The sequence below is a fragment of the Agelaius tricolor genome, unplaced genomic scaffold, assembly GCF_023055355.1.
Source record: "Agelaius tricolor isolate 1412-34295 unplaced genomic scaffold, bAgeTri1.0.p SCAF_7, whole genome shotgun sequence".
Classification (NCBI taxonomy): domain Eukaryota; kingdom Metazoa; phylum Chordata; class Aves; order Passeriformes; family Icteridae; genus Agelaius; species Agelaius tricolor.
The window spans coordinates 25,307,639-25,319,875 of record NW_027269267.1 but is presented as its reverse complement, the minus strand read 5'-3'; the positions used below and the strand labels follow the sequence as shown (position 1 = coordinate 25,319,875).

General features: G+C 41.0%; 1 protein-coding gene across 8 annotated transcripts in view; it reads right to left on the bottom strand.

Moving 5' to 3' along the window:
• Positions 1 to 1,871: 1,871 nt before the first annotated feature.
• The window catches only part of NAXD (NAD(P)HX dehydratase), a 49,413-nt gene continuing 39,047 nt past the window's right edge, over positions 1,872 to 12,237 (bottom strand). For 7 of the 8 annotated variants that reach the window (XM_071430604.1, XM_071430605.1, XM_071430607.1 and 4 more), the window contains 2 exons: positions 4,714 to 4,834; positions 1,872 to 2,266 (listed from right to left, as the gene is read on the bottom strand). In XM_071430604.1, coding sequence (XP_071286705.1) covers positions 2,116 to 2,266; positions 4,714 to 4,834 — 272 coding nt within the window. In that variant the 3' untranslated portion in view covers positions 1,872 to 2,115. Of the gene's footprint in view, positions 2,267 to 4,713; positions 4,835 to 10,243; positions 10,364 to 12,237 lie in introns of those variants that run through there. The other variant, XR_011679725.1, reaches the window with a different exon arrangement.

Below are 12,237 nucleotides of genomic sequence, written 5' to 3'. Positions count from 1 at the left end.
CAGCACACATCAAACAAAGTCCAGTCCATTTGCTATTATTTTTATTTCCTACCAAAAGAAACTGCTACATTTCCAGAATGTTTAAAAATTGTAACAATTCGTATACATTAGTGAATAACGGAGTTACAACTTCTGTGTAGCTTTAAAACCAACAGGGCAAGTTGAAATCTGTACTGAGCTCTGTTAATTGATTGACTTCGCCTACTCATCATTATAATATCACTGATGTTCTAATTACAAGAAAAAAAAATCACTTATTTTAAAGGCAGCAGCTGTTTTAAAAATCAGTTTTACCTTTCTGATTTAATTTAAAAGTAGTCAGGTTTCTCAAATACATTTAAGGGGAGGATTAATAGCTTAAGTTTCCTCAAAGATGCAGACAGTTTACAAAACTGCTTAAATTAAACACTAAAACCTTATTTCTTAAGAGTAGTCTGTGAACCCTCATAGAGCAACACAAGCAAACACTTAAAAACCTGTTTTAAAAATAGGTAACTGGTTTAATAAGAAAAATGCATCAGGGTGAGGTAGTAGTCACAGTGCATCCATAAACACCAACTCTAAGGGCTGAAGGGAAATACTTGGAGTAGCCTTTCTGATTCTGGGTGCTTTCTGCAGGCAGCTATTGCAAGGAATGAGAACAGTCTGACTGGTCTGAGACACCACATTCCAGCTGAGAGCATTGCAGGGGTGGCTGTGCTGAGCAGGAAACATCCCCTGCAGGAACCAGATGCATTATGTGCTTGTTCCAGAGCTTTAATGAGCAGCAACTCTTGGAGCTGGACTGGAGGGTCAAGGGCAGCACCCATTTAAATTTACTTTGCATGAACTTGCCTCCCTCTCCAGTCAGGTTCAATCTCTACAAGCTTTGACTAAATCTCCAAAAATTTAAGGAATGGTCCTGTGCAAAATCCCACAGAAGTTCTGCTTTACACCTAATGCTTGCCTGCTCTGCCAGTGTGCCAGATCAGTGTGGCCCTGACAGTGGCTGTCTGTCCTGCAAAGATAAGTAAAAGCCTCAATGCTTTTTGCTCTAAAATCTTCTGCTTTTTGCAGTGCTAAGGACTGCACCTGAAGCTCAAACACAGACCACCATTTCTGCTCCTGCCTTTGACTTACAGCACATGCCTGCACTGTGCTGTGAAGGCACAGGTACGAGCCCTGGGCTGCCTTTTGTTCCTCCAAGTTGTATTCCTGCTGGCTCACTGCTGTCCACCTACAGATGTGTGTGCTGGGCTGCTCTGAGCTCCAACCCAGCAGGCAGCTGCAGTTTTAGAAGCACTTCACTGTTCCATGATCACTGAGAGCTGAACCAGTTCTGCTGGGTATCACTGAGTTTCGTGCCCCACCTAGTACCTCTCCAAATGACAATTTCACAAGTTCATTGTGCTGAGTCAAGACCAGATAAAGAAACAGAAATTTATTTCTTTTCCAGGCAAGCCTAATTATTGTTTAATGAATTTTACTGCCAAGATACCTATAGCATATCTTTATTCTGCCAAGGGGGAACTTTAAAAAAAAAAAAAAAGAAGACATTGCAGGAAGGGATGCCTTGTCTAAATGAATGCTGCCTCTAGGACCGGGAATGGGAAAAGGCAACTAATTACATTCAAAATCTACAGCAACTCTCATGCATTCCCTTTCCAAAGAGGCTTACTTTTTGCTTCTTATTCTACTAGCATGGCAAAAAATGAAGTGCAATAGCTAATTCTAGACAGAGGGTCTAAGAACGACAAGTGACAACCTTGGTGAAATCCAAGAAATTCAGTTGAGCTGGTGGAAGAATTTCTTCTAAGTATCAAGTGCATTTTTTTTTTTTTGCTGTTCACACTTTAGTTATTGCTCAATAACTATCAAAAAGAACAGAGGAATACTTTCAGTTCAGTTTTATTATATTATAACAGATCTGCAACTACAGCTTATTTCAGCCAAAACATTTTTGTATCCCAAACTCTTAAAAAATATCTACATTAATCATATTTTTCTATTCTTAAAAATAAAAAAATCTACCTAACATACCAATGCTGCTACAGTACTTGAAGGGGTGCATTATGTAAATTCTACGGTACATGTAATTACTCTTGCTTGTACATTTTCTTCTCTGCTGCTTTGGCTTCAGGTTTCAAAAAGTTTGTTAAAAGCTGTTCCAACTTCTGAAACCATGTCAGAGGCTGTCATTGAACGTCCAAATTTCTGAAAGGCTTGCTGGTTAGACTGCCTTGTGAGAGAGCAAGCTCCAAATGCAGCCACTAGAAAGGGATTTTGACTGAAAGGAAAGAAACCAAAGAACAACATTATAAAGAGAATACTCCCAACACTTCTGTGCAATCTGTGAGGTGGTGGACATCATCTTTATACCCATAAATGTTAGCAGTGCCAGGAAGGCCTCTTAAGCAAACATGTTTTCATCTCTTGCACTGAATTTGTCTGAATTTTTTAAATTAAATTCCTTCCTACCCATGGCACAGCATGTGATGAGAAACGCCACCAGGGCCAAAGCACCCAAAATGCCAACAGGCTTAAAAAGTGGGGAAGGTGTTCCATGTCTAGTTTAACTGATGTGAAGCTTCATGCTCTCCTTCAGAGGAAGACTGAAGGCTCACCTGACAGCCTTTCAACCCCCTTTCCTCTCCATTCTCTGGGTAACTCCATTTAGATTTTGTCTTGCAGAGGTGGGGGAAGGTCATGGGGATGCAGACAAGAGATGATTTTCAGGAGGGCCATAAAGACTGCTCCAGGGCCTTCATTAGATCAGCTTAAAAGGGGTACAGTGGCAAGTGAAGACCACAACACAAGCTAAAGCACTGCTGTAATGCCTCCTACACACTTATGAACTGCCCAAGAGTGTACCCAGACCCAGATCTGTAATGCTGAACCTCCCCCACAGAAGCCAGCACACTCCAGAGCCACCTCCACCCTTCACCTCCAGAGCATCTTTTCATAGGCTGGGCCATGGGAGTCACTTCTGCTGCCTTAAAACAGAAAACAACTGCAGAATAGTTCAGCAGCCAGTGCTGTGCTTCAGGTCTGGCTGATCAGAAACCTCACAGAAACCTCAGCTGAGCATTGCTGCCTGGAACACACTGAAGACCTCCTGACTCCTGCCAAGTGAGAGTTTTGTGAAGGATCCCAATGTAAAACACAGACAAAGCAGGACATGACTTTACAATTAGGTGCTAGCTAAGCAAAATCTCCATGTACTCATCAAGGTGCAGGAGTATTTAAGGCACCTTGAGAGTTAATCCTGGATGCCCAAATAGTGCTCTGAAACATGAGCTGTGTACAGGCTCCTGGGCTCAAAGCTGCTAAAGCACCAAACATATCAGCATTCTCAAGTGAGGAATCCTACCTACTGTGCCACTAGCACCCCTGAAAGCCAGCACAAAGTCAGTGCTTGAAAACCTCTCTGTACAGACCCATTCTGAAATGCCAGAGGCAGGCTCAAGCTGGAAGGACTGGCTGGACTGCCTGCAGTGCAGTCTCCAATTGGATGCCCTGACTCACTGAACCCAGAAAGCTCCTCCTTTCCTGCAACACATGAGGTAGGCAGGATTGGTACAGCAGGTGTCTGTGAAGGGTCACCTTAACACCACTGCAGGACACACAATGCATTGCTGATGCCAATTGTACTTTTCCTTCATCTATAAAATAAAGGAGTTTCGGAGCAAGCTGTTTAGAAAAGCCACAGGAGCTCAAGTCAGGAGAGCCTGGAAAACACATGCTGTGTTTGCTAATCTCTCCAACAGTTTACTGCTGCTGTGCTGTACCCCATGCAAAAATGAAGTCACTCTTTTAATGACTTAAAACAGAATTCCTCCTTTAGTGGCAGCTGCAAATTCAGATACCCAGAATGACAAAGGAAACCAAGATTGTGTATGTTATATTTCAGAATTTTGAAGCCTGAGGCACCTTGTGCAGTGCCCTTGTGGTAACACAAACACAGCCTGGATAACTCCCAGGGATATCTGATACTGTGCACATGCAGCATCCCAAAGACTACAGGTCTGCACTCCTCAAGCTTCCATAGCCCCTGACCTACTGAGAAAAGGAACTGTAACTCCCTGACTGCTAACATTCCTTTCAACTTCATTAGAAGCTGATGCTTGCACAGAAAGACTCCATGACTATCTGAACCAGCTAGTTCAGCAGGAACTGACATCATTTAACTAAAAAGCCAAAAGCCATCTGCATGGCTGCTTTATGTACAACCAGGGTGGACTGCCATTTGGCCTTAAAAGATTTACTCTCTCTGAAATTGTATTTTATTTGCAAGTTTCAACATACCTGCTCCTCTGAATTACACAGCAGGAGGATTCACAAAAATAGAAAAAACAAAGCCAAACAACATGTCTTTTGAATTACAGAGATGTTATTGCCAATGACTACCACGTATTTATCCTTTCTACTTTCTGCCTACATTCCAAAGTTTTGAAAACACATACCTCATACTTAAATGTCCTTATGAACAGATCCAGAGGCTCTTCTTCTGCCTCAGACTTGGGAGATGTTAGATTACTGAAAGGTTTGTCTTACTATAATTCTTACTGTTACGTAGATTGTTCTAGAACACCCTTATACTTTTTAAAAGTACATATATACTTTCTTACCAAAATCTCCAATTTCATTTGGAAATTCATATAACAGCAGGTCTACAACAGTTGCCATAGGTGAACACAAACTCACAGCAATTAAGTTATTAATTAATATTCATACCCATTTGTTTTTTCAGCTCCAGCAACAAATGCCCAGTGTGCCAAGACGCCAAGAGAACCAGAAAGGAGGTCCCCCTGTCCCCCACATCTCCGGCTGCTTCCTTCGTGGCTGCACACAAGAACTGTGAACACACAAACCAAAGGCAGTCAGGTGCTTTGATCCCTCTGCCTACAGTGACAGCACTGCAGCTGCCAGGGTTACCCTCTGAGGCACACAGCAAGCAACAGTTGGGAGACTTAACACAGGCAGCAGAATACACTGAAATACACTGTTCTTAAAAAAAAAAAAAATTGCATTAACATTTTTAAAATACTTTTCTCATTACCTTTTAATCCTTTGCATGTAACATTGCACAATGTGGACACTTTTTCCACTTCACTCAGCCTGCACAGGTGAGTTTAGTTATTCATGTGGCATCATGAGCCATCACCCCAAACTGACCAGGTCCTTCCACAAAGCCACTGCACAAACATAATTCTTCAGGGTCTCTGACCTTCAGAGTTTGCCAGCGTAAACCAATGTGTTTACAAAAAGCAAATGCAAAACAGAACTAAAATATCAAATGTTCTACTGTATCCATCATGAAAATATTTTATTGAAACAACCCTTTCCTTAGGCTTTGTAAAAAGAACATGCAAGACAGATTTATTTTTGTTCTGCCAATTGACAGTGTCCTCACCATCCCTGTACGTTTCTGTCAGCACTGTCACTGTGGATAAGCTGTGTCAGGATATCAGATGTTACACTTCTATTTTAAATATACAAAGGACCTTGATCAAACTGATCTCTTTGTGTAGCTTTAACTATGAGGAACACACAAATGGTTTCACTACATTTAACTCCTTTGTCCTCCACTCTCAACAAGCCCAAGCAGGAAGCCTGGAGGACATATAAGGCACATAAAAAGAAAATAGCACCAATTCTGCTACCCTTCTCCAAGCTCTCTTGTGGGTATATACCTACCCTTAGCTTTTTCCTTGCTTGGTTCTGAAGAAAAAAAACCCCAGGAGAAATTATTTTCCTCTCCTAGGAGGATGGAAGAGCTGGCAGAATCATGACTGGCCAAGTGTGATCCTTAGCATCTCCAGTCAGCTACTGCAGGATTCAGGACTGTGCACACAATCCCTTGTGTGCTGCTGAGCATGCCAAATATACCAGCAAAGGATAAAGCAAGAGCAGGCATTGCTTGGACAACAGCTCTTACCTCAAGCCTGGGCTCAGTTTTTCCAAAGAGTATAAACAGAATAGCCCAGGTGTTTTAGAGGGAGTACTGCCCATATTTTTAACATTTGAAATAATTTTTCTTTTTCAAACTAATGGAAAAAAATTGCACAGAACTGAAGGACTTGCAGATACATCTTTCTAACTAGCAAATGGTAAAAAACTACATAATGCCAATAAATCCCTTTCAGTTTGTTATGTGCAACAGCAAAGAATTGTACTTCACTTCCATTTCCTAGTGATCCTTCCAGCAGTAACTGTGGGGCTCCCAAGGCCAGGCAGTTGTGCGTGTTTGCTGCCACTGAGAGGGCAAAGATTCATTAGTCACCAGGAGCACAGCACCACTGCAGCCCTGCCAGCAGTTCATTTCCCAATCACTCTTCTCCCCTTCCCCCTCCCCCTCTCAAATTAAGATTCTGGATGTGTTTCTCAGTGAGCAGTAGCTAATGTCAAATTTCACAAGTGTAATGCCCTTCTGAGTTAGCTATCTGAAGAAGGTGTGCCCTTTTAGGTGGAGTGATTTATTCTTATTTTTATTTTAAATACAGTGCTTTGGAGAAATTACCTCCAATTCTACTACTTTGAAGATGTTATCTCACAGGATTTTCACTTTGAGGGCTTGAACTGCTGGCAGGAGGCAGGATGGAAATCCTCTGTTCAAAAGCTTTGGGGCCTTCTGACTGACAGCTGAGCACAAGCCCCTGCTTATTAGCTGTATGTCACCATCTGCCACTATTCTGTAGCCCCACAACCTTCCAGTCATTTTTGAGCTGTACAGGAAAGCAAGATCTCAAACTAGGCCAATTATAATACTCTGCAAAAAAAAAAAAAAAAAGTGGTCTTTTGTTTGTGGTTTTAAAAAGTAAGTCTCAAATATGTGCAGACTACCTCACAGGCAACAATAAAAGCAGACCTTTGTACTCTGCACACAGATGCTGGAAAACAAATCCTTGGAATACCTTCAAAGAAGCAGAACTAGAGGAAATTCACTTGAATGAGGAGGGAGATATAACACAATTCTTGTGCAGCGACTCGGCTGATCAAAGAACATCTCAAAATAAAAGGATGATGAACATGACGACAGGCAATGGGAAAAGGATCTAAAAACACTTCTGAATTACAGCCATTATTAAGAGCTTTTAAAATCTAAGAAGGAGTCCCACAGTGGCATCAAGACAAACTGCCACACTGCCAAATCAACACAGGATACTTTTCTCACCCTTCTCCTAGAGCAGCAAAACAGAACTGCTGTCTTCACACTCTACCAGTGAACATCCCCCAGTGCATGTCTGAGCCTGCTCTGAGGACCCTTCCAGCAGCTCCTTCAGGACCACAGGGGTGATGCCTTTAGGTTGCACTGAGCACTCACAAGCAGTGGCAATGTTACAAGACCTTGATTAGCTGGACATGGCTGAATAGTCAGCTGGGATGCCAAGAAGGTGGGCAGCTCTGTTCCCTGGAAAGGTGCACAATGCTCTGTTTATGTGGGGATGAAGCTGGTTCTGATGTGTTGTACATCATGTACATCAGCAAACATAGAAAACATGGTTCTTGGAAGAGCTGGGGAGACCAAGATGACTGCATGTGGGACAACAAGGAAACCACAAAGACTGAAATCAGCACACTGTGTGAATTCTGAAAGGGCAGCAGCCAGGGCCACTAGGTCAATTAGTTTGACACCAGTCTGGATGAAAACAATGGAGATGTTCAGTTATAGCTCCACTCACAGAAACACACAATTAATGCTGGTCAAGCTGGCTGTTACAGCAGGGTGTCCAGTTCTGTCTTCTAACAGGTCTGAGCAACCAAATCTGATGTCATTGATTCTCAGGTTAATGAATCAAAGAAAACCCACCTCAGTATAAGCAGCAGACAGTTTTTTAATGAAAACTGATTTATACCAAGTAACTCTCAGGGGAAAAAAAATTACCCTACTCCCTAGCACTTATCCATGCAGCACACATATACTAGAAAGGCTAGAAAAGGCTAGATGAAATAAAAATGTCATCACTGAAGAAATGCCTGCAAGGAGATCTGCTAGAGTCAGAACAGCCACAGTCCTATTGAAGAGTTTCAACACAGTCTCAGCAAGTAAACATCACATAAATACTGCCAGAGCTTTAGGCAGCAAATACAACACATCCCTCACATATAATCACATGGATTTCTTGTGTACCTAAATCCATGGAAATAATTTGTACTGAAATGAGTGCAACAGAAACAAAAAATTGAAGGCTGTCATACTGACAGAATACTGTAAAGCAAAATTCAGGAGGAGGTTTAGGCTTCAAACCATTCAAAACTCTGCCCCAGACTTTCTGGGTAACTATGGCTAAGTTATTTACTAGGTCTTTGTTTAAGATATCTTCAAGAAGTGCTGAAAATGTAGTGATGGTAAGATACACATTAATATTTCTGAAAGCATTCAGACCATGGTGTCACACCTAGCTGTATCATTGCCAAGTTTTAAGCTGAAAGAACTCCCAGCCTAAATTTTGTTGCTGCCAAAAGCCCAGAATTACCTATTTATGGGTATTGTATGCTTAATTAAAAAAAAAAAAACCAAAACAAAACACAACAGTCGCTTATATAATTGAAAATAGCTGTTCTCTCTTTGAAGGAAAAAAAAACCAGAATGCAGTAGGTTTGCTGACTTCAAGCACTACAAGTTAACTGGGAAGCACAGATTTTGATATGGCTGGATGCAGGCAGCACCATTTACAATGCCAGATCCTAGATACATCACAATTAGAAAACCAAATTTTTTCTAACTACAAAAGATAGTGTGTTTCTGCTTGTTCCTGATTCACCATGTTCACCCAGTAGTGAAATAAATAAATGAATCTCTGGGGTGGTTTTTACTTTTGCATTTAGAGCACAACATGTGACATATGGGACAGTTTAGGTGTGGTCAAGAGGGCTGAAGAGCTTCTGTGAAATATCACATTTATTGAGATGGCAGACTGAAAGACTGGAGATTTAAATTTAACTCCTGAATCTCAGATGTCCTGAACAAATTCCCAGCACTTGTTTTGCTCTTACAGAGGAAGAGTATTACACTCACCCTAATGTGGTCAGGAATCCATGGATGAAACATGACCATTCTAACTTCTGATACAACCCAACTGGATCAGCTAACAGCCACCCCACACAACAAACACACTCCAGGTTAATTAAAAGGCTTAATATTTCCATTTTCTATGCAAATAATGTAGCTACCAAGGATCATTTTGCCCCATCAATGCAAGATTTAGACCAATATCAGATTTCTAGTAAAATCTCTTACCAATATACATCTCTGACCTAGTATCTAGGTAGTATCTAGACTAGTAACACATTTATCTTTTTCCTTTTGCAAATTAGTTCACAAAAGCAAATAGCTGGAGATCATGGATTCCCAGGAACATGTCCCAGACTGCATACAGACAGGGAAACCAAGTTTAATGACTCTGGCTGGAGAAACAACTCAACTGATGTGGAAAATGTAAGTTGGCTTTTATATAAAGGGTGCTTATACTTTTTTATTCCCTAATCACACTTTTAAAACTTAGGTAAGTCCTTGAGTGCGAGATAGAGCAGTTAATTTAAGTTGAGATGAAAATGTCCCACATTTTCCATTGGTTTTGTTGGCTAGGCACAGGAGGCAGGGCCAGGTGGGCAGTGCCAGGGAGAAGCTGGCTGGGCTGCACTGCCAGAGCCAGCACAGTGGCACCAGGGACAGAAGCCATCACCTTCCCCATTCTGCTCATTCTGCAGAAGCAGGACTGGAGACAAAGGTGCTGCCTCTCAGTTATAAATCTCAGTTATAAATCTAGGTGAGATTTGCTCAGCAGCTGTGAGTGAGCCAGGCAGTGACAAGCTTCATTTCCAGCTGTGTGGTGAGATGAATGGCTGGAATTAGAAGCACCACTTGGGGACTTATGGCAAAAGTTGGCTTTTTAGCCCTTTGGCAGTACTCAGTATTCTGCCTCATGTGCTTCCTTGCTTCTTTTGACCATAAAGCTGCACCTGAGCAACTGAAGTTAAACCAAATTTGGCTACTGGCTCCAGGTAGAAGTAGTCCCAGGCAGTAGCAGGATGGTTCCCATAAAGCCTGGCTTTTGGAAGGGAGGAGGGTCAAATACAGAAAAACTCACTGTAATGTTTAAAAACCAAAATCCAAATACTCTAATTCAAGGACCTAACCAAATTTTAAACATGTTAGGAACTAAGGCTGGTATAACCACACTTTATTATTGACCAGTTCTCCAAAGAATAATAAAAAGATAACCTTAGAGAGCTGTGCCATAGTGAATAAAAGCTGACTTACCTTTTACCCATAGGCTGAGTACTCATTCCTACCCTGGTCAGTGATGGCACTGATATCACCTACCAAGAGCATGGTGAAGCTCATCTTTGTAGAGCAGGGAATCAACAACTGTAGACCAAGCTATAATGTGAAATTGCAAAAGGAAAGAGAAAAAGAGTATATAAAACTTAATTTAAAATCTGGGTGATTATGTTCACAGGCCAGTTGGCAGCTCACTACTGAAATGGAGACAAATTTTAGAAAAACCTCCTTTATACTGGAGGGCTGCTACTGCTTTCACAGAGGCCAGTATGTGACTCTGAGGCCATCTAGTCTGATCTGTGAAAACAAACTCTAGATGTATCCAGACACTTCAAAGTTGTGAATCTAGCAAAGTTTCAGGTATGTGGCTCTATTAGTTAATTTGTCTAAATCTTACTTTGAGTTTATTAAACTTCAGCTTCCAATCAAAATTTCTTGAGCCTCTCTGTGTAGATTACAAAGCTTGTTGCTGAGAGTAATTCTTCAGCAATGCCTGACACCAAATCACCTGGTAACCCTTTCTGTCTTCAGGTAGCAGAAGTAAACTGTCTACTGCATTTCCTACAGACACATGAATAAAACTACTGTGAAAACAACCATTACAATCACTCTAAGCTATAAAGCATTCACAAACCCAGTCTTTCCTACTGCAAAATTTGGCATCTTCAAAAAGCCTTCCTTCCTTAACAACTAAGCATAAAACACTAAAGTTACACAGTTAAGTTTGCAATTTCTCAATTTCTGGTTTTCCTGGAGAGCACTGAGACTTACTTTTCTCGTTTTTTTTTTTCCCCTGGAAAGCACACATGCAGTATTTTCCCAAAGGAGAAAGTTTAAAATTAATATATGCAAACTACAGTGTCAGTATGCTGAACAGGAGGTCAAACAGGAAATGCCTAATAGGCAGGGCTTAAGCACTACAAATGGATGGTGACATGACAAATAAAAGGCAAGAGGAGTACACAAATCTCTTCATAATGTTTGATTGTGCTCAGAGGACACTGGCCCAATCCAATAACCTTGGATTTCCCTGATGTATGTAGTCTTAGCTGAAAAAAAATGACATCAGATCAAAAGAAGAGACAGATGAAAAACAAGAGCAAAAAAACCTGAAGAATTCGAGGTCAGTGACAGGACAACATATTCCATGTTTGGCACAGAGCATACAGTAGAATCTCCTTTCTCAATGTAATTTTGCATTTGAGAAGCTTTTAAAAAAACGACCAGCAGATCAGACCCAAAGAACATTGTTAAAAGGAAGGTGAAGTCTGTAGTTTCTGCAAAATTCTCAAGAACCTTCTTCAAAGTCATGCAAACTCTAAAACCAGTTCTTGTAACAGACATTATAACCTGCTTTCTTAGCTCAGCAATGCTGCCTGTAATGTCTGTAATCCAACAAAGCATCAGTGATAGCACCAAGATAAGAACAAGAAAGCAGCCTATAGCTGGACATCAATCAACTGCTATAAAGACACAGAACTGTTTTTATTTCAAAAACAAAAGCCACTTCACTAGTAGAAGAAAATACCAGAACACAACAGAGACAAATAACAAGGTGGGGATAAAAACAAAACCAATAAAAAACCCCAAAAGCACACAAGACGTACATGAACTTGTGCCACATATGAACATTCAAAATTGAAACTGGAAAGAACTTCACTTGTTTCCTGGGTTTTTTTTTTTAATCCTGCATGACAAGAGACATTGGAGACCTGTCCTGTCTCTCCAGCAGGTGTGGGATGCAATTATCTCAAGAGTAACAGTTTAAAAGGAAAACAGACATATAGATAAATATACTAGATAAGGTACTCCAGCTAAAGTGCTCACCCAGTCTTCCCAATGTTCATTTAAAAAGCAACAATCCTGAATAAAAAGAATATTGTTGACAAAAGCAGAGGAAGAAGACAACTACAATGCTCTAAAGCTCTCTAGCTGGCATAGACTGGAGTCAAGTCCAGCCAAGTTCATCCCCC